This window comes from Zonotrichia albicollis, chromosome 1, assembly GCF_047830755.1.
Source record: "Zonotrichia albicollis isolate bZonAlb1 chromosome 1, bZonAlb1.hap1, whole genome shotgun sequence".
NCBI classification, from domain to species: domain Eukaryota; kingdom Metazoa; phylum Chordata; class Aves; order Passeriformes; family Passerellidae; genus Zonotrichia; species Zonotrichia albicollis.
Window position 1 is genome coordinate 23,553,379 of NC_133819.1, and position 22,909 is coordinate 23,576,287.

At 37.4% G+C, this 22,909-nt stretch overlaps 1 protein-coding gene across 3 annotated transcripts; it reads right to left on the reverse strand.

Moving 5' to 3' along the window:
- Positions 1–1,996: 1,996 nt before the first annotated feature.
- KRIT1 (KRIT1 ankyrin repeat containing) lies at positions 1,997–21,644 on the reverse strand. 3 transcript variants are annotated; one of them, XM_074535976.1, is made up of 18 exons: positions 21,434–21,605; positions 21,318–21,344; positions 20,534–20,655; positions 20,106–20,265; positions 18,945–19,037; positions 17,971–18,100; positions 15,606–15,849; positions 15,204–15,319; positions 14,629–14,772; positions 13,597–13,753; positions 13,223–13,330; positions 11,440–11,596; positions 9,203–9,354; positions 8,409–8,575; positions 6,483–6,570; positions 4,586–4,792; positions 4,164–4,280; positions 1,997–3,721 (listed from the first exon to the last, which is right to left on the reverse strand). In XM_074535976.1, exons 3-18 carry the CDS (start codon positions 20,633–20,635, stop codon positions 3,653–3,655), a joined length of 2,211 nt encoding a protein of 736 aa, XP_074392077.1. In that variant the 5' UTR covers positions 20,636–20,655; positions 21,318–21,344; positions 21,434–21,605; the 3' UTR covers positions 1,997–3,652. The 3 variants fall into 3 exon arrangements, with proteins under 3 accessions (XP_074392077.1, XP_074392086.1, XP_026651184.2); XM_074535985.1 differs by lacking the exon at positions 21,318–21,344 and having other exon boundaries at positions 21,570–21,644; XM_026795383.2 differs by lacking the exon at positions 21,318–21,344.
- Between the last annotated feature and the right edge of the window lie 1,265 nt (positions 21,645–22,909).

Consider the following 22,909-nt stretch of genomic DNA (forward strand, 5'->3'; position numbering starts at 1 on the left):
CCAAATGTTTAATGTCAGAAAATCCGCGTGTTGTTTTTGAAATGAGTTTCCACTGAGATGTGAGAGATTAAGATCAAATAGTGCACAAAGCTGCGTTTGGGAACAGAGACCTCATCGCAGCTGAGGTTAGCTGCTTGTCCACATACAGTTTTTCAATTCGATGGGAATGTATCTTAATGCATTTCCGGAAAATTCTGGTTTGGGTAGGTCTTTTCGAGGCAGTATTTGTTCATCCACTGAGACCAGTCAGTTTCTAAAGTTTAAATGTGTAAATCTGGGAAATCTAGCAGGAATTACATACAATGAGACATTTCAACAGGGTACAGTTGCAAAGATTATATATAATGCTTTTAAATAAATTTTTGCAAAGTTCAGAAACATAAATTCCGTACTAAATTTGAAAGAAACTATTTGTTGTCATCAGTTCTGAGTACTTTTATCAACTGGAAAAGATGCACAGGCAGAAGCATGAGCTTGTTACTGAATTAATATTGTAGGTTTTTAAAACATGTAATATCCTGTGGTAAACCCTGTATCAAGGTCTCACATGTGCTGAGTATTACTAGATGAGGGGAGGTAGCAGTGAAAGCTTGTGAATGCTGAGATGTGCATGGAATCAATGTTGAGTATCTTAAACTCTTCATGTCAGCTATGGGATCTACTAAAGTTTTCAATTTGTTGACTGCAAGCTCTGAAGTTTCAGCACTTTTCAGGGCCAAAGGAAATTCATCAGTGCTGTAGTGATTGAGAAAGAGTTCCTTTGTATTTACAAGCCTTGACAATTCTTTTGGGGGACATGAGAGCTATCACTGGTTGTTAATGATGTTCTGTCAATTTATGAAGTAAGGACATTTTTGGTGAAATAGTGTCAGTCTATTTCTTCAAAGGGAGAGGATTTCCAGATTAATTACCTATATATGAATATAGGTTTTACTTAATTTTTATGTAATTATATTTTATATAATTATATTTAAATTTAGATAGAATAGTAATTTTGTACATTATTTTTATATCTTTACCCTATAGTAGTAACAATTAAGGTAAAGCAGAGCTTTTGCAAACCATTTATGTTCTTTCTGTTGAAGCTGTATTTCTTTTTTCAGTCAACAGCCCAGCTTCAAACTGTATCCAGCTGTAAGCTGACAGTGGCTGGGAAGCTCCCACCTCCCAGGAGCAATTGTTCCCTGCACCAAGCTACAGCAGCAGGACATCACCCCAGGACCAAAGTTCCCTCTTGAACAAGCTGCTCACTGGGGTCAGTTATTCCACTTGGTAAAATCCTGCCTGTTTTTCACAGGTTTAAGTTCTCAGTTACTCTTTTGCCTTACAGGGCCTTGCTGAGTGTTCTACTCAAATCTTTGCTTTTGGCAGCTGTACAGGTTCTTGCTTTTTAAGAATGTGCTTGTTAGATGGAGTGTAGGTGGTGAGCTGGGCATCTCATGTTTACAAAGGCACAAGTGTCAGCTTTGCCCATCTTGCACCTCATTTTCACTGGTTTTTTGGTAGAGATATGAGGGTTCCTACCAATGGTCTGTCTCAGTGGTGTTGGATTTCTCTCTGTTCCCAGTTTTTATTTCCCTGCTTGCAGATGAAAGGAGAGCACACACCTGCCTTGCCCCAGCGGGGCGGGCAGTGCAAGCTCCTGTGTACCCAGGTGCCAGAAGCCTCTGGGGCTGAAGAGCTGGGCTCTTGCTGCTCAGTGGCTCCACTGATGTGCAACATCTACAAACCTCTGTCCTGCCAAAATGAAGTTCCAGGTTCCTGGTAAATTCCTGAGCAGTTTCCAAGGTGCACTACTTTAATTTAGAGTCATGATGGGACTCTTCCTCTGCTCCTCTCTGATGCTCTTCTTACTTGCCTTCCAAAGATGAGCCTGTTACAAACTACTAAACTACTGCCCTTTGGTAACAACACCTGCTGGGTGAACATTTGTGTAACACTGGTGTAACATTTGATGGCACCTTCATGCTGGCTATAAAAATAGAAACACCAAGTATGACTTGTTGCATACAATTTATTAGGGAGTAATAAATAAGAATTTTGCAGAAATTACTATACAGCAGTAAGGCATATTGATAGTATAGTTATATAGGCAACTGACATACCTTCCTAACATTTTCCTCTATTTTCACAAGAAAGTGCTATGTAGAGAAATGTATTTCTGATACCAGTGCCAAGTGATAGCAGGGACGCACGATGAAGGACATGACTGTTGCATTATTTACCTTAAATAAATCATAACAATCCATGAAAATTTAGGCCTGTGAAGTTTAAGTAGAAAAGTACAGCTTGCTAAGAAGAATACAAAATACAAGTCTCCTGTTCATGTTTTAAACAGCTTACTACTTAAATTTCTTAAACTGCAGTTACTAGTAAGGTATGAGTAAAGTTACTATACAACAGCACAGTTCTTTACATTCATTTTAGCTTTTATTTGAAAACTTAGAGGCAAGTGCTAATTTTTCTTTTTTATAAAAGCTTTTCTTTACAAAATATTGCACACTGTTTTTAGCATGCAGTTTACACGGAAGAAATAGTCAAGTGCACTTATAACCCTGAAATACAACCAGAAACTTCAAAGATTTGTGTTACAGATTCTATTTTAATGTACAAGGATATGTTTCAGACTGCATAGAATCCCACCTTACACTTGGGACCCAACTTGTGGAGCCCCAACCCTGACTCTACAAAGAGCAGACAGAATGCTTACAAACAGTTTCTTCCTTGTCTTCATTCCTGCATCCTGCACTGCTTTTAGCCTGAAGAAACTGAATTAATTAGTAAGAAAATTAATTTAAGAGAAATAACTTAGTACCTCCTGTATAAGCTTTTGTTACTGCATATGTGTTGCAATCCAGGGTAGGATTTATAAAACTTTCTGAAGTTCTCTGAGTAAGGTTCATCTGTAAGTCCCTGTCTCCCTCTCCTCCATACATATATTTTATATTGCACAGCAAAAGTAAAAATCCATTTTACAAAACAAGCATGCTAAACATTCAATATGGCTTCTGAATGACTTAAAGTATTTCCCTTTTGGCATCCTCATGCAGTATTTTAGAATAAATACGAATACAAAGTATGAGAAAGTTAAGAGTAAAAATAAAACAAGCTAAAATGTTTGTCAGAAACCAAATAAAAAACAAGAGTTTATCAAAAGTAGTTGCTCAAAGGTCTAACTGGTCTTTTAAGCATATTTATCAATAGTATCTTAAAAATAGAGGGTATCTACAAAATACTGCAACATATACCACCTCCTTATGTTCCACACAATGACACAATGAAAGGTAAATAGGTTAACTGAGACTTGCTTAATGGCACTGGTAGTCCCATAGTTCTCTGGGAACAACAGCTTTACTGGATTCATGCTCTTCAAACTTGGTAAACCATTTAGATTTCATCCGTTTTATTGGTTAAGCTCAAGCCCTACAATAGTTAATATATGAAACACAAAAATACTTATAAAAATAATAGATATGTTGTATAGTTTTTTTAAAAAAATAAACCATGCAGCTTCTGTACAAAGTTAAAAAACTGTACAAATTGACTTTTCTATTGTGTAAAATTCATATACATGGAAGTCCTGTTAGGAGGAGGAACAAGTTGTTTTTTGCTCAGCCATTGGATGCCATCTCGTAACTCTTGTTCATTTCCATCACTCGTTTCTTTCTGTTGGCATTAGCTGGCCATTTAATTTCATCAGGAGCTTTACAACGAGTCCTGCCTATGTAAAGGGATGCAATTCAACTCTATCAATATTTCAGAACTATGACAATCAAGCACATGACAAAAGCAATTCTCAGCTTTGTCCAATCTCAAACTCCATTACTTTTGATCACAGAGTTAGTGGCTCCAGCTCTCGGAAATTCATTATATTTGGAATCAATCTAAGAGAATGAGGGATTAGGTATATGCAAGAAACAGTTTCAATTAAACAAAAGGTTTATCCTAATGATTATAGATGCATTTTATGTATTTTGAATTCTAAAGGTGTCACATGCTAAGAAAACAAGCAAACATTTTTTAAAAATAATTTGGGGGGGGGGCTGGGCTTAGGGTTTTTTTATACTATGCAAGGGTGGTTAATCTCAAGAGAACAGAGGCTTGTGTATCTAATTTAGGAAAAAAAGAATTGAACATAAAGGATGTAAAATGATAGTGCTTACCTGTTTGGTATGTACAATAAAGCTCATTTTGTTTTCCAGACTGTGGATTTGAAAACATGTATCTCCATCTCCCAATTGCCACATAAAGCAACCGTACTTTAGGCTGAGGAGTAAAGCCTATGAGCAAATGTAGGAAACTGTCACTCAGAAAATATCCTCCATACTTGCACACTGAACTTCCCTTCATTCACAAAGACAGAATTCAGACTTAAACTACTATGTTCCACAACACAGTTGTAGCTCATAAAGTAGTAAAATGAAAAAATACAAGACTTTGTTGGTGACTTATAAAGACCTTAAAATCTTGGAAATTTTCAGTCAAGTTTAACTAAACAGTTGGATGGGAAATCACTTCTAGTACAAGGATTTAAGAGAAGAGAATGAAGTTTTATAGTTCTCACTGGCAGTTCACTTAAGCTGACCTTTGTTTCCATGTTGAGGAGGTGCAGCCCTTTTACGTTTACTCCTACGTACACTTTGATGACTTTATGGCTACTTGAACTTGCTTTGGTGAATATCTGTCCTGTGAAAAAAGCTGCTCCATAAGTAGGAATTTCCCAGCAATTCTGCAAGAACATGCGCTGAAGGTGATGCATCTCCTTACTGACACCTTCACTGCTGCTGAGATTCTAAAAATAAACAAACAATGGCAGTCAACAAGTCCTTCCAAACAGTTGTGATTGATTGAAGAAAATCCACTGTTCAGTGCACTCCCTGCTTAATGCTTATTTCCTAAGTGCCTTCCCATCAACCATCTTCCTACAGCTAAATTAAACCTTGGAGCCATGGAAAGGCTCAAGTGCTAGAAGAGACTGAGGCAAAACCCAGATACCTGTAAAGCCTTGGAAATCTGAGCACAGACACACAGCCTCTGAAGTGCCCCACAGCTTTGCCTCTCCCAGAAGTAACTGGGGCTTGGGATCAGCAGCTGTGCAACCATCTGACACCAAATGCATCACAATCCTTAAAACTAAGTATTCTTCCTTCTTTTAAGGAGTCCAATCCAATGAGACATGGTAAGATGAGCAAGTACCTCCTTCCAAAAACATGGATTGGTTTTTTCTTTTCTAAGCAAAAGAGAGGTGCAGATCTCTTTTCATTAATGGAGCCTTCGTTCAGAATGAGATAGGCTTCTGTTCCTTCCTCTTCAGTAAAGTGCAGCAGCCAGAACAAACTATTGCTGGAGTGCTCCTCAAACCAGAATGGTAACAACCACTCCAACAAATAAAAAATTGGCTGGGCCGTGGACAAGGCAGAAGGCACAGACACAAGGAAGAACACAAACCTTCAACAGTTAGGGGGCCCTGACTGTGGGTGTGGTAGACAGGATCAGCCCCTCTGGATCCATACCCTGCCCTACAGCTTGCCTGAATTCTACACAGCCATTTCTAACATGTAAAATCTTCAGAACAAAAGATTCCAACTTCTTTCCTCTTCCCCCCATGCCCCACACCCCAAAATAATGTCTCAAAAGCGGAAGTCAAGAAAGCTGTGCTCATTCTTACATATGACTTGATGACAGAGTAGATGACTTTGCTACACCATAGTCTTAGACCATCACCTCCTCCTTCATCTCTATTAGAAAGAATAGGAATGATCTGCTAATTTCTGACAAAAACGGTGTGAGCACCAAAAGGAAGTTTATGACTGAGTAATCTCATCTCAAAAAGAGGAGCAAGGTTTGAAAACATTCACTAGGGGCCTCTGCAATGTTTCCTGGCAGCTACCTTTAGTGATGCACATCAGCTGGTACAGTTCTCCTTCTGACATACCTCACTTTTTCCACAATTACTTGTGAAGACCACAAATTTAATCTGAGCTCATTTGGTACCCACAGCCCTCAGTTAGATGCATTTTTACACAAGCAGCCCATATCCAAAAAATTTAAAACTTTTGCTCAGTGAACTGCTCTAAACAAAGGAGCTTGTGGGTGGGTGGGTGGGTGTGTGTGCACATGTACATCAGCAGCTCTACCTGGCCCTTAAGATACAAGTTACACTGACAAAAAGGACTTTGGGGATCTATTGCTACAAGCAGACATGGAAATTTAAATCAGAGTAGATTTTTTCACACCTATGCCCCAATTGGAACTGTGCCCAATACAGGGCATTGAAGGTAAATGAACAGATAACAAACACATTTACTTCTAACAAAGAGATCTGTATCTGTACAAGAAATATATTCCAACAACCCATCCCAAAAATTCAGAGCATACACATTTTTAGCTTTTTATACCAGTATTTCTGTTCATTAATTGACAACCAAATAGTCCAAAATGTTTGAGAACAGGATTTTCTACTACCTGCTTATTTATCTTACCTTGTATTCATGAAGTATCCTGTTTGTCCAGTGAGGAGCTTTGCTTTTTAGTTTAGTTATTGGTACGATAGATTTAAGATTTTCTTCACTAAGAGAAAAACAAAGAGGAACAAAATCTTTCTTCACTAAACAAAGCAAGAAAAAGAACAATGTCTGCCACAGTGTACCTGCAAGTCATATATTGAGCTAGACAGTCAGCTCCTACTCCATCTTGCCTCTCAGATGAGATGGTTTCCTAAGATACACTGCAATTCTGCACCATTAATGAAGATACAGCTTTACATTATACACCTGTGTCACACATCATGGACAGGGCATGGAGAGGAAATGCCAACAGAACATACAACTCACACTTGGCTAGAGAGCAGTTTGGAAGCCAAAATTATATACAAAATGCCATTTACATCAGCATATCCCGTACTCAGAAAATATGACAGACTGTAGATACTCTTCCTTCCACTCCTGCAGTCAGCACTACCAAGGACTCAGCCCAATTAATTTCCACATTGAAGCTATATATTACATGACATGAAAGAGAAGCTACTTACATCAACTGCCTTTTTTAAAAAACCCAAAATGTAGGAAACAAAAAAACCTAAAAAGAATGCAAGCCTTTACTAGTTTGCTTTTATGTACAATTAAGACAGTCTCAAGACCTAGTGATGTAAGCTATTTAAACTGTATTTGGCAGTATATATGCTCTGCCAAGCAAAAACCCTGCACAGGACAGTCTATCATATCTTTAAGGTCAAGGATACTCTCATACAAACAATAACTAGGGATGTATTTTTGGAATTACCAGTCTTTTAATGAACATTTATGTCTACTACAAAAAGAAAAACAGATTAAGAAACTCCTCATCTGTATGAAGAAGAACTATGTGAATGTGGATGGAAGCATGTCCAGATGGCTTTTCATCTAGCCCAACCTATCACTGCAGGTAGTCCTGTCTGTAGAGCTGAACACTTCCACTGAGCAGGATGAATTTGGAGCCACAGTGCTGATAGGCCTCAGTGTGGAGAGGAACACCACCCTGCAGCTGCTGGGAGGCAGCAGGGAGTAGTTTCATACAACACTCAGTTGCACTGAGCAGCACACTCGTACAGGAGGGCAGTCCCACTTAAATCCTGTTCCCCTCATGCTCCATTGACTGGCTGTGCAACTGCAGGACAATACATGCAAAAGCCCATCAGGCCAGGGCAGCTCAGCTGATGCTGTGAAAAAGAGAAGATGAGAAGCATAGCAGCATTCCAGAACAGCACAGCTGCTGTTCCATGAATGAAGTGAGGTGGAGACAGCAGGGGGTGAAGGTGCACACAGAAGAGAACTGGAATCCTCATGGGCTCAGATACTGCAGCAGAAATGTATGTGGGAAGAACAAGCCATCCCAAAATAGCTCAGCTACTGTTCTGCTGGCATGCAGAGAGAAGGGGAGAGAAAAATACCATCTGGCTGAGCCCTACTGGTGCTATGGGTTTGGCTAATTTAGTACAGCATTTCTCCTACAAATGGCAGAAGAGACACAATATCGCTGCATGGTCTGTCCAAAGAGGGAAAATCAATCCCAGACATTGGTCCAACTGCCAGAGTAAGATGTTTCTCCAACACTGCTCAAGGCCTCAGTCCTGTTAGAACCCTTCAATAAATACTCTTGTTTATTTTGGTATTACTGTATCTCAGGACAGCTGTCACACACTACAGAACCTCCACCCCTCTGTCTAGGACTACAGTAATTAAGATTAATAAATTTTCACACACAATGCCAAACTTCCATTAATGCTATAAGGGTTACATGATTATTCTGAACTATAGCTTAGTGATGAAGAAAACCAATATATCATACCTAAGGTTTGAGGGTTCCATAGGAAGTGCTATCTAAAAATACTTAATCTAACCCATAATTTTAAATTTTAAATACATACTTACTTTAGAAAGCCCTGTTTATGTTTCTTGCTCTCATAATTTCCATAGACTATTTGTAGAAGCAGACTTGCCAGTGTAATCAGTTTTGCATCAGGTGATGTATAAAAACCTTTCAGTAAATTATATCTGGCCTCATCAAAAAGTATAAGAATAGCCAAGGGATCCTCAATCTGTTAAAAAGATTTAAATAATATTATTTCTTTGTAAAAAGGAAAGTAAGCATAGAAACTATGAATTGCATTTCTCACTGATTCAGAGACAGAAAACAAAGGTGTGATCCTGACTGAAGTGTACATTTTAGTGGTGCTTTGTAATAGAAGCATTGTTTTTCATTGACTTACTTCAACACTTCATTGATCTAACACACAAATGAAAGGCAACTAGCACACCATATCCAATCAAAAAGTTCACAGAAATACTGGTATCTGTGGATTTCTTCCCCCACAAATTCATTTTCAGTAATATGTTTGAATAATACCATTGAAATGGACCAATTAAATAACTGAAAAACAGCACAAGAAATAAAATCAGGCAGGTTGTTTTTAGCTGTATGACAGACAGAGACTGACACATGGAGACATTGGATAAACCCAACTGAGAGGGTGATAGAGAACAAAGAGATGGCAGACAGGAAGGCAAGAGAGGAAGGGAAGAATGTGAACACTCAAACCATTATAGAAAAGGAGATGTCAGGTTTAAATAAGTTTGGAAATTACTACAGTCAGCATACACACTGAGTGTTGATGGTTCAAGTGTTGTGAGTCTGACCATAATTTCATTCACTTCCAAGTGCTGACCTTTTTTTCTATTTCCAGTGGAAGTCTCACATCCCTTCTCAGAAAAAGCTGTGAAGTTTCCCTTTGAGGATCCAAGTTTGTCAGTTCAGTGAATATTTCAGGCCAGTCTCGAATATGCTGCAAAGGCTTGTGATATGGCTTCAGCTGGAGACCTGAAAAATAACAGGTTTATTTCCAACTAAACAAACAGAATAACCCAGCACATACACACACACAAATAATTGCTGCACCAAACCCAGAGTACCTGAAATTGAGGACTCATTAACAAGCATTTTCCTATGTTTTCTAAACTGCTGTATAGAAAAGGTTTTGAAAATATGGATTTATTGACAAAACTCTTAGCATCAATTTACTAAATGCAATAGTGTTGAAAGTTTGTTATTTTCAGTTTCTCAAGAGTGAAGCGCTATTTAAGAATTAATGGAGTACCAAGACTGGCCTTAAAAACACAATAATAAAACTTGAGAGACTCTTGTCTCTATTATTGTAGAGAAATACAGAAAAATATAAAGTCCATTAATCTTATTTCTGACAGAAAAATACAGATATAATTTATCTTATAAATGTATTTGCCCTTTTTGTATATATATAAAAACCATAAACTTTTCAGAACAGACATTCTTCTTTTCAGAAGACATTGTTCTTTGTAACCTGCAAAATGTCTTGATTCTTAACAGGCTAAAATCAATCAATGTTTCACATTCTCTTGTGTATTTGAGAGCTGAGAAATTGAGACAGAGCTTTCAGCTACAGTCCTGTTATGTCCTAGAGTCTGTGTCTTTGGCTTACTCACTCACCCTGCCTGTCCTTGGGTTATCACTTGCCTTTTCCTAGGAGTGAGGTTTAGGAGGCTCTATCTGCCTCAAAAGTGTAAATGGATACATTATAGCACAACATCTTTCACTGGGAACAATCTGTTCATTTAACTTATCCATCTTGCATTCAAACACAGAAAAGCATCATCTGTTCCACAAGCAAGAAACCTACTGTCCTTACAGTTGTACACAAACTGCAACATACTTTATAATGAAACTTGTCCATTAGTTGTTTGAAGCCATGAATCAGGAGCTCATTTTCAAATCTAGGCTAAATATCTAGAGAATTACTTGCTGTTACACAAACAATTTATCAACGATCTCTTCTCCTCAAATGCAAGGGTAACACCTCAATGATTCTAGGAAAACATTACATACATATTTAGAAAAGGCAAAAGCAGCAAGACTTTAACCCCCAAACACTTCCTGTTCTTCACATTAACATCTATGCTTAGCTGACAGTTACAATAGTCATGTGGCAATACAGCAAAGTAAAAAGGCCAATGGTATGACACTGGAAGAAAAAGATTAAAGAAAAATAAAGAAAATATTCCTGAAATAATTAGAGCTACTGTAAAAAAATATGTAAAAATACCACTGTAGCATTGGCAACAGTAAATAAAATTTTAAATGCAAGGCTTCTGTGTTAATGACACTCTCAACACAGTATCCATCCACAGACCACAACTGAGCTTTGTAATCCACAAGGTGTCCCATAGCTATCATGTTGCAGCAGTACTGTTGACCACATTCTTTGAAAATACCCAACCACACTCGTTGACTCTTTTGGGCTTCTACTTATCTTATAGTATATATTTCAAATAAAAACTGTAACATCTTTTTTATTTAGATCAGAAATACCAAAAAATACCATACATATAAACAAGACATTTTACATCAGAATTCTCTCCCATCAAATATATTTGAAAACTTGTGTATCAAAAATTATTTTGGTGCAAACCACAGGAAAATTCATATGATTAAAGGACCTAAAGAAAAAACATTATTCATCTTACTTTAATATGTAGTTTTAAAAAGACTAAACATTGATAAAACAACTACATGCATCCAAACTCGGTCTGGGAAGAAAAATATGGATAAATCCAGGATAAGCTACTAGTAAGGCCTATAACAGGCAAGGTGCCCTGTAACAGAAAGGCAACGTGGAACAGCCTCATCTTCCTGGATGAAATACATGATAGGTGCCAGAGTGATACAGTCAGACCTACTGAGGGTACCCAAAGTAAAAGCTAAAACAGAGAAGCTCTCCACAGCTCTGAAAGCAGTTTGAGGACATCAGGCTGTGGAGCATGTCAGAGAGGATGCTTCCTACTCTCCTAAGACAGCATTACTTTTTCCTACAGGCAAAGAGAAATAAACTATGATAAACCCTCAAGTATAACCACTGTCCCTTTTACTTACTGAGGTTCTCAGAACAGATCCAGATAGTGAAGTACTGCTGAGTTTCTTGGGACAGGCGCATGCCCTCCATTATCTGCTGGACAGTTGTGTTGTTTCCGTGCTTCAGCTCCACAGAGCGATACGAGCCATCCATACGATAAATCCGTGCCTTCTCATACTACAGAAATCAGGAACATGTTACACAATCAATCTGTTAAAATCCTTTCTGTTTGTGTTTTTATCAGCAACATCTATAATGTTGGGAAAAAGAACATTGCCCAACTCGTACATATTTATTATTGACCCAAATTGCTTGTTTCATGTTCTGTGCAAATTCTTATACTGTGTTTTTTACAACAGTAACTCCAAGAAAGGTCTTGCTGGTATTCTGAGGACCTCTGTTGAACTCAAAGGCAAGTAGGTATTTAAAAGTTCCCTGAGGGATCTGGGCTCAGCTGCCTATGCATATCCCAAAATGTTCACTTTGCTATTACTGGCAGGTTATGAATTTTTCTACCCTATACTAAAAAGACTTATTTTTAGAGGGAAGCACCACCCTTTACTCAGAACCTACAAGAATACAATCTCACTAAATCTTATAGTGCTCCTGTAATAGAATCTAAATAAATATTATAAATAATAATTTTCCCCTTCAGAACTCCCATAGCTTTCACTGAATTGCATGTGAGCCCGCAGTATGTCTCCTGAAAGACATACATAAACCTAAATCAGGTGGCTAAAGCATACATGCACAAGTCATAAATCTAAGAAGTGTCTTGTTTTCATTTCTGTAACTGATTAGATGTTTCAGCTGCTTGAATAAAAACATTTCAGGAATTTGTTATTTCTCTTCCTCAAATCTACTAAGTCATCAAGAATTGAGTTCCTAAAAACTTCTGGAAAAAAAAGATGGATGGCTTGGGAAATGGCAAGTGATTGAAAATTAGGGCAGAATGGAAAACATCAGTCTATTTTTGCTGCAGTAGTCACTGTCAATCCTACTGCAGAAGTTTATAGGAGAATTTATACATTGTATTAATTAAATAGCAATAAGTGACAACATAACATCACACATTACACTCTGAAATCTACTTAAAACATGTCCATTAGTCTTTAGAGTCATTAGACACACCATCACATGATCTACTGCACAATAAGATCCTTAAAATGAAGGTCAGTTCCTTCCTTAATTATTTTGGAAATCATTCATGCAGAGTGAAATGAAGATAATTTAAAACATCTTGAAAAACTGACAGGTTTAGTACCACCTACTGACAGGGATAGGTTGCAGCTGAAGTCAAAGAAAAGAAACAAGTGGGTTTATATCATTTGACTAATTTTAAATCTACTTCAGGGTAAGAGAAATTGCATTGTAAATTTTGTTTCCTATCCTGGCTAAATCCCCACTGGCTGCCAAGGAAGCCTGCACTGAGGCTTTAACTGATGAAAAGCCTATTTCATAGAAGCCTACATTTAGTCAGGTGAATGCTCCTGCTTATCAACATATAAGAATGCATAAAGAAAGCTGATGGTTGCATGATCAAAAATAGACATAAAATCAGTAGCTGATGTGATTCTCCTACAAATAAATTGGAGCATCATGTTTACATGTCTTACATGTATTTCTTGAGCCATGAAACAGAGCAGAAACATTTAAAGAGACAAAATGCCAGTTTGCCAATAGTTACACTAACAATTTCAATGTGCTGCACATTTCCAGCAGCTGGAAGTGACTCCAGCTCTTCTAAAAGATTAACTGTAAATTAACTAAAAACTTTAAAATATTTAGAAAATAAACTCATACAGGTTTATTTATGGCTTCCTTCAGTAGTTTTGCAGCTTCTTCCCACTCATTTTGTTTGTTCTCTTCACAGACATTCAGTGGAGATCTTCCTTGTTGATCAGTGATGTGCTACAAACAAACAGAAACACCAATTCTACATTGATTTCACTGGAGACAGGTAAATATTCACACATTTTTGAGATAATTAAAATCCTTGAGACCAGAATTCAAACATTTAATTGATACACAATGGAAAAAGCAGAGGTAATCAAAAACATTTAACCATTTTTCAGTAACTGCTAAACAAAATCATTAATCTGACACTGAAATATTTCTCATACACAAGCTAGAAATTGTTGCTAAATCTGCTATTTCTATACACAAACAGGACTTACTCTGTCAATTTCGGGATGATTTAGTAGAATTTGTACTATTTCAGCATGCCCACCTCCAGCAGCAAAATGAAGAGGAGAGCTAAGTTGACCATTCAAAAGATTTGGATTGCATTTCCCTTTCTCCAACAGCATTCGAGTGGCTTCAACTTTTCCATACCTACAGACATATTGAAATCAGAACAGACACAGCAAATACATAATAATTTTTTTCAGATGTTCCTAATTACGAAAAAAGAGTTTTTTCAGATGGTCCTATTTATGAAAAAGTGTGGCTTTTTCCACACTGAAGAGTTTTTAGCTTTCAAATTGCACCAGATACAATTGAACATTATTAAATTTGTAGAAATTAATATCAGTTCTACACTTCTTTGGTAATTACTGGTCTAGTAAACATTGACTGGATTCCCAATAGACACACAGAACCTTGCTTTAAGTTAGCTAAGTTTGGGTAATTGCAGCAATTCAGTCATGGCAGAAGAGAGTCCAGCTTTGTCTGGAAAAAAATAATCAGTGTGAGAATCAGAGTTCAGCTTCTGCTTGTCACACAGATGGATCCTGAGGATTCTTAACCCCCATGCTTATAACTGGTAACTCTTGTGCATATTTGATGTATAAAGTATTTACAAACTTTCTGACAAACACTAAAAAGCAAGTAAGAATGTGGGCTTTTTTTAATCAAGTTTGATTTTCCCATTATTCCTATCATCAGACATACTGACCACTATATATACCAAAGACTAACTTCCATGAAGATAAAACAAAAGCATTTTTATGACTAAGAAAAGATTTCAAGGAGACTTACAGATTAAATCACAGAGTTATAGTCAGACATGTTGACCTCTGTAAATCACTTAGTCCAGCTTCCCATTTAAAGTGTGTCCAGCACCAAAACATGCTCAGCTCAGCTACCGCTGTGCTGTAAAACTACTCACAGGCTTTTTTCTTTTGGAGGCTGATAAATTACATAAATGAAGCACTAAAGAATCATGACAGCTAGAATGCACTTGACTGGCAAAACTATGCTTGACTCACCAGCATGCATAATGGATTGGTGCCCAGTGGTCACTATCCAACTGATTAACAGAAAACTTTTTATCCAGAAGGTGGCTTAGTAAATCAGAGTCTCCTTCACAAGCACTGCGGTGAAGAGGGAAATCATCTACCCACTGGTGTTCCCTAGGAATTAAAAGGGGAAGCAGGAAAAACACCATTCAGAATATTACAATTGTTGAGAACATCAACTTTTTTAAAGTTAACTAACATAGCACTAACCATAGATCTACATGAAGAATAAAAGAGAAGTTCATGCAGCTAAATGTGCCAGTATTCATACGAATAAGTTTTTTGTCATGCAGAAATCAAGCCACAGCTGTATTTATTAGAGTAAGAAATGCTTCTCTAATGTTTATATTTTACACCTTTCTTGATTCATCCTTTAACTGTTGTGTTTCAATACTTTAAGATTTCAAGTAGAATTTCATTTAAAATATGTATTTCTACAGTGAAGCATAAAGTAACAGGAATCTCATTTTAAGTCTACCAAGTGCTACTGTAAAATAAAACAAAACAAAATTATCCATTAATGAAAAAGGAATGTAACATAATACTTGTCCTCTGTGACACTGCTCATGCTACGTTGCCACTTTTCTCTTTTAGGAATCTGAATCTTTGAATAGTCTGGGGCTCCAAGGCCAAAGTATGGATTTATTACCACCTTGTCAACCTGTGAAGACATAAATTTAAACACAACTGAAAAAATATCTTACTGAGATTTGGCTACACAATCCCCCATTCCGGTGAGGTGTTCTCTTAAAACCAAAGTTATGATAGTAACATTTTATAATGAAAGAGAATTATGATCAAATATAAGGATTTGAAAAACTAGTGCACATTTACTGCTAAATAAACAACTCTGATGTGAGCACACACTCTTATCAAATAATTGAATGAACTCTAAAATGGAAATGTATGTCTGTTTCACAAATACAAAATGAAAACATAGTTCTTACCCTATTGGTATACTGAAGGTCAGATCCAAACAAAGGATTATAGATACACATATCTGCTTTCTCCAATGCCAGCATTTTACTCTTTATTTCCAGGGCAGTATAACCCATATGCAATGAGCTCTCTGTTTGACCAGGTTCTATAGCATAGGCAGGGTTTATTACATTTGTTTTAATTCTTTCAAGAGGAGATGGTCTGAATAAAGCTGGGATGGAGTGAGACTGGGTGTGCCGTTCATCCAACCACCTGCAGGAGAGAATGGGCAAGTAATTAATTTTCAGGTAGAAAAGGATCATTTTGGTCATGCTGTCCATTATTTTCTTTGATTAGGGATTGCATATATAATAATCACACATTTCAATTAAAAAAAAATATTATCATTTGCACAGCCAATTTTATAAGACTAAATTACTCCCTGAATGTGCAATTTGTTAACCACACTCAGTTTAACAGTTGTATTTGCTCAATTCTGTGTGGATGCAAACTCTTAAAGAGAAGGAAATTATACACTAACAGTAACATGGGTTATAACCACAAAACCACACCAACATTTCATTTACTTTCAGTTTATTACCAGTACCACTCTGAACAAATTCTGAAACTTAAAGCTGTTTTTAAAGGGTGAGTTTCAATACCTGTACTGACTTAAGCTTTTCAACTCGCGTGTTTCATTAGGGAAAGACAGGGAAAGGCAGCAAACCAGAAGGTGCAGTTTTTAAACTGCGAAGTCTCTTTCACATAGGCTACCACCTGCCTTTTTATAAAGCTCTCCTGAAGTTTATTCTCTTCTCAGTGCACTCCTACTGACAGTACTGAAGAGCTTTAGAGGTCTCTTATTCTGTGCTACCAGGGGAAGTCAGTACTGTACACCTGCTGCATTTTTCCCACCACATATGCAATATAACACAGGGCTCAGGACAAGTTATTCATCTCAAGTTTTGGATAAATATATTTTTACCAAATTGTTAAATTGTTTTAGTGTTATATTAAGTGGTGCATTAAAGGTCTAAAGGCAGGTTTGTATTTAGGTTTCTGCACATGCTTTCTGATAAGCTTGAGGTAAAAATGTGCTTTGCTGGAATACAATAAATTCTGTTTAGTGATTGAGACTGGAAATAGAAGAAAGAGAAGTAAGTACATGCTTGGGACATTCACTGACAGACCACTTGGATTTTGTCTGTCCCAGAAGCATATGTAAGGATGGCAGAAGATAATCTGCAGTTCTCTGCATTTGCTTAAGCCTATTTTTAAGTCCTAAATCCAAGCTATAATGTCCTGCAAAAGCAGCATTCTCTTCACTTACTTATGGTCAGTAAAATTGTAGTCATTGTGCTATTACAGTAAAATTGTAGTCATTGTGCTATAAACACCCTCGAAGGTATTTTCAGGCATTTTTTCTAAATATTTGGTAAATAAATTAGATATGGCAGTTTGAATCTTTGAGAAGGATTGTTTCAGATTATGTACATAGAGAATAAAAAAATATAAACTATTTTCTATTATACCTCCAAGGGTTCTTGTGAAGCTTGAAACACTTTTAAGCAGAACTTAGAGCCTGAAGGCATTCAGCAAGCAGCAAAAAAATTTAACTGATATGATGGTATATATGGAAATACTATAACTCTACTAATAAACTGTAAAAACCCTAAACACAGAACCTTTTAGGTAATAGCCTGTAGCATGAGTTTTTACATTAGCCAGAGGTTTCAGCTAACTTTATTACTGCAAATAAGTTCATACACAAGTGTGTCTGGTATTTCTTGGTTAAGGGTACATTAAAACAAAACAACAAAAAACCCCAAAACAACAACAACAACAAAAAAACCCCACTAAACCAAAAAAAAATGTTCATGTATTGAAACTACTATAAATCTGGCTAAACAACTTATCGCCTTTCTGAAAGTTAATTCCCTACTGCAAATAAATTTGTGTGTCTGGGGAAGATGCACTCCCTTTCTACAGGGAGATTTAATTTAAATGCAAATCTTAATGGTATACAATTACAGGGTATTTTTACTTCACTCTGGCAAATGTTCTTACTCAAATGACAATTATGTCATTTACAGAAGATTAAACATTATGATTTTACAAAACATTCACTGTGAGCATGAACTTCCAAAAAGCTACTTGATTTAGATAAACACACCATTCTTGAGTTTGCAAAAAAGAATTTTAGAAATATGTTGTCAAGGTTTCAATTTCTGATAAACATGAAGAAAATACCATGATGATTTCCTTCTTAACCACAAGAATGCTATAAAAACTATGTGTTACATTAAAAAATTATCTTTTTAATATATATTTATATTTTGATCTAAAATATCAAAGTTTTCATTTTAATGTATTTTTACTGATGGTATCTCTTACTTATCCAAGGCAATTAACATTTTTGCAGTAAGTGTAGCAAAGTGTGTGCTGGATTCACTGCAGACTCTCATGATGTCTTGTAAACAGTAGAACACAGGGCATCCAGGACTGTATGTGTATTTCGTATTATCTAAAAAAGAAACATTCTCTGAAGACACATCCATGAGAGGAACCTTATTTTCCCTTCTGCATCTTTTGTAGTTACAAATCCCTAATTAAGACTATAACTTCAGACTAGAGTGACTTAATTTTCTCCAAATAATAATTGATAGCAATTACATACAATTCTTACATAGCAATGCACAACAGTATGTATTTGATAGATTTTATCAAGTCTTATAAGTAAGGCAAAAATGAAGACGTTTCCCCAAAAGAACACATTTTACTTCAATATTTTTTAAAAATACTTTCTTGACAAGTAGTTTACTTGGCTTTCTAAAGAATCTGTTTACTGCTTAGAGACTTATTTATTCTTCTCTGAGTACAGAACACTGAACTGAGTAGGACATCTTACAGCTGCATTCAGCAAATTCTACACAAGGCCTGTGTTTTGAAATATAACCAAATGTACAAATACTGCTTGAACCAGAAGTGTGCTATTGTTACAAAAACAAAGGCAATAGACTAAACCAAAGTTTTCTGTTTTCTTCCTTGATTTTAAGTAACTTCTTCAAAGTTTAAAATATTCAGAGTTTTGCGCCTACCTGCACCTTCAACTTTTAATGTTTAAATATAGAAAAAGCCATATATCATATTAAAATATATCAATATCTCATATTATATATATATATATATATACATATATATATATATATATATATATATATATATATATATATATATATATAATTATAAATTTAATCATATATCCATGAGATAGCTATATACACCTTAAATATGTCATATAAAAAAAACCCCCTCAAGTGAACTTCTGCTGAAATGGGTGCAGCTTCATAAATCATGCCCAATGTTACCTTTCACAACAGTTGGAACAATGTAAAGAGATGCCTCCTGGCCTGCTTTTTCTCCATCTAGAGGAAACTTCTTCATTAACACCACACGCTTTCCTAGCACATTATTTAAAAACAAAAACCAGACAAACCACAAAACAATTAATTAATCATCAAAACAAAGAAAAAATCTAGAGTTGCCTATCTGAAAGCTTACCAGACTCAATCTTCCTACTTTCTAGGAAGAAAAAATTATGATTATGAGCTATAATGTAAGGAAAGTGAAGAAAATTTAAATACATATGAAAAACTAAAGAACATAAACATGTATATACTCATTAACATGAAAAATTATATGACTGTAGTCCTTTTTAACTTATCCAACCTCAGCTGCATATTTTAGCAGTGTACAAACTAAGCTGGGAATAACTAATGCTTGGGCCATCTGAGTGAGTCGAATTAACACTCTCCAAACTATGTAAGGAACAGAGTATTTGCTTTTAGAAGGCATTCAGCTATATGTATTAATTCTGTTATTCTGTGTTTGCTGCATTATTAGCTCTGTTACATCCACTGAGCTGCAGTTATTGCCACCTGCAACATTTTACCACGTAAACAACAGAGATGAAGTCCACAGCAAAGACCAGAAGTCCTTTAGTCATTATACTTTATACCAACCTGGAATGCAACAGGCTGGCTAAAACAAATTTGTCAGCACAAGTGTGATGTTCTTTGCTAGATCAGCTATGTAACAAGGGAAAAAAATGATACAGTTTTGCTAGAAATATTTTCATATAGATACTGTCCTCTGAACAACTGACTTTATAATCTGTCAGTTCTCTAGTCCAAGTCAAGTTTTAGCTTAAGTTGTGGATACAAAAGTCACTTTGATTTGGTTTACTGGAAGTTTAGCTATAAATCTAAACTTGAGGTGAAGAAGCAGCATGCACAAATATTCATTTATTAACAATCACTTAGTAAACATTTTATAGAGTTGGAAGGAAAAGAAAAACACAGGTACATGAAAGGTTTTAGCAGTATAGTTGGCTTAGGTTTTTTTGAAGAATCTCAAAATGTATCTTCTTTCTTTATACTAATTTTATGCTTTTGCACAACTTTGCCATGCCAATTTAAAAAACATTTTATTAGTGCTATCAACAGTATATTAGATTAAAATGGTTTTACCTTTAATACCCTGATTGGCTGGTGAAATTGGTTTGGTGGCTTCTAATACATAATCCAAGATGCTCTGGGTTATCTCAGTGCCTCCTTGAAGTTTAGTTTCTAGCAAAACTTTCTTTCTTTTTTTCTTTTGGCCTTCAATGGGAACTTCAAGCAGCAAAATCTTTCAAACAATAATGAAACCAAAGAAGTTTAAGCACAGAACTTAAAAACCACTATTATTATTATTATCATTATGCCACTGTAAAAGCAGTAACAAAATTCAAGAAGTACTAAATGTTGAGGAGCAGAATGGTGAAGTCAGAATGACCTCGGCAGCAGACTAAAGAGTAAAAGACAAGGCTACATGCTCTTCCGTTATACTATTACTTATTTACTATACTATTTAAAAAGCCAAATAACTAATACATAAAGAAAAGAAATAGTTTTACTTCATAGGATTTAGCTCGATATTCCCGAGAATTGAGGCTAGCAGTATTTTTTGGACGAATCACAGCAACGTATGCATCTCCAATGTTTTCTGGGTTTCCCATCTCTCCTTCTTACTTTATCACTGGAAATAATAAATAAACAGGAAGAAAAGGTTCAGCTGAAACAAACATACACCAGCACACTAAACTTCAGGATGCAGTGCTCATATCCACTGATGCTTTGCATTACTCATTTATTGTTTTTTAGCTGGAGAAATGCCAGTGGCTGATATAATTCTGCTTCCTTTTCATGAAAGGGGGAAATAGGATGTCATAAAGATTTGATACAAATAAGCTTGTTCTCTAACCCATCTTTAAAATTAAAGCAATGTATTTTTTTCCACTTTGTAACTATTCCCCATTTTGCAAACCAGACAGAGGGCCAAAGAAATTTTGAACTCTGGAAAAGATGTGAAATTGAAAAAGAAAGCCATTTCAAAGTGACAAGCACTGTGATTTATAAATTGTGCCGTAACAAGTATTGCACTTCTATGAGTTCCACATGGATTTCAAGAAAATACCTGCTTTTCATCTCCCCCTGCAAAGTAGAACAGAGTCTTGCCTACAGCCAAGTAACAAAGCTGATAAAAATAAACTATAATATGGATTCATTTGCTTAGTTTTATTTCAGTGGGGCTGCAAACTGGTGCACAATTAATTCAAATCAAGTTTCTAAAAGGAATACATCTTTAGTTTCTAAAAACATGAATAGAAGCATTTAGATTTAACAAAAAGCTTTGCTTACCCTTCTGTTAAACCAAGGTGACAATTCCTAAAATCACAAAATTGTATGAAAATTATATGGAAAACCTCCTAAAGCAAAATCACGTATCAGCTTCCAGAAAGAAGGTTATGTCTAACCATTTCCACCTTCCAGCTGATCATTTTCTTCATCTGCAAATGAACACCATTTCATTCCATAGCATCAGTAAGCACATTCTTTTTGCAGATTAATTCCTCCACATATTTTAAGTGTTAGTGTTTCTAGCTTCTCCACCTCTTCTAGAAGAAACAGAGGTCTTCAGATTCCTATGCCCTTAGTCCAGTATTTTTCCTGGGACCAAGACTACCTGAAAAGATATTGAAAAAACCTCAACATAAATAACAATAATAAGCATGGATATTTTCACCGTCAGTTAAGATAAATACCTTAGTTAGAGGATTCAATGATGGTATGTGAACAGTATAATATCTGGAGAGAAACAGCTAATGATTTGCAGTAGCAAATTTACAGTATTTACATTAGCATTAAGTATGCTATTTACAGTAGCATCTAAAAACATGAAATAAGCAACATGCTGGCTTACAAGAACTCCTACTTTAGGATATTAAGAATTTTAAAATGAAAAAGAAACACCCATCCCTTATGCACAGCTGGGAAAGGCCTGCTCCTTGGGTTTCCTTACACGTGCTTGGATACACAGGGTTTGGGTCATAGGCTTGTGTGGAGGGAACCTGCACTGGTACGGCCGGGTCACCTGGATGACAGATGGTGGGACAGGTGAATAAGCAGTGGGGGAACTCCCTCTGCCACTGCTCTGCCCTAAATCCAGTGCAGAATGAGCATGTCTGTGAAACCGACAGCGCTGAGACTTGCAATATGACTCCAGAAAACAAAAAGTGAAGATGAAGGGGGGCGGGGAGGGAGGGGTGTGCTGTAAGGATGTGACAATAAACACAACCAGCTTCAGAAAACACCACCACGAACTGGTTCTGACCAAACCCAGGTGCTGACAACGTGGCCCCATTCCAAAAGCTGCCGGTCTAAGGCAGACGCCTCACCCAGGCTTCTCCCAGCACCGCCGACCCTTCCCGCCTCCGCAGGACCCGCCGGGAGGAGGCGAAGGGCGGCTCCCTCCGGGATTCCCGGCCGCGCCACCCCGGCTAGGGAGGAGGGAGGCCGGGGGCATCGGAAGCCCCGCAGCGCTGCCTCGGCTCGGCACGGCCGGAGGGCGACGGGCGGGAGGCGGCCCCGCGCCCCAGCATCTCCCGCCCCGCACCGCCCGGCCGGCCGGGAAACGCCCCCGAACTTCCCCGGCCGCGCCCAGAAGCCGCCGGGCAGCGGCCCCCGAGGGGCGCTCCCGCTGAATCCCCGCGGGGCGGGAGCGGCTCCCCCGCTCTCAGGACGGCCCTGGGACTGGGGTGAACGAGGGCGCCCCGGCCCCGCTCCCTCCCTGCCTGCCTTGCCTTCCTCGGTGGCGCCTGCCGCCGCCTGCCCGCCGCATCCTCCCGCCGCGCCCGCCGCCCAGGCCCCGCGTCCCGGCCTGCTCCGCCCCGTCCCCGCCCCGCTCCCTCCCACGGCGCGGTGGATCCGCTTCCCGTCGGAGCCCCGCGGGC

Coding starts and splice junctions, on each gene's coding strand:
- KRIT1 (XM_074535985.1), bottom strand. CDS start 20,635: ATGGGAAACCCAGAAAACATTGGAGATGCATACGTTGCTGTGATTCGT. Junction 15,850..17,970: donor ATGTTAATTGCCTTGGATAA/GTAAGAGATACC, acceptor TCTCTCCTGCAG/GTGGTTGGATGAACGGCACA. Junction 4,281..4,585: donor TCCTCAACATGGAAACAAAG/GTCAGCTTAAGT, acceptor ATTTGCTCATAG/GCTTTACTCCTCAGCCTAAA.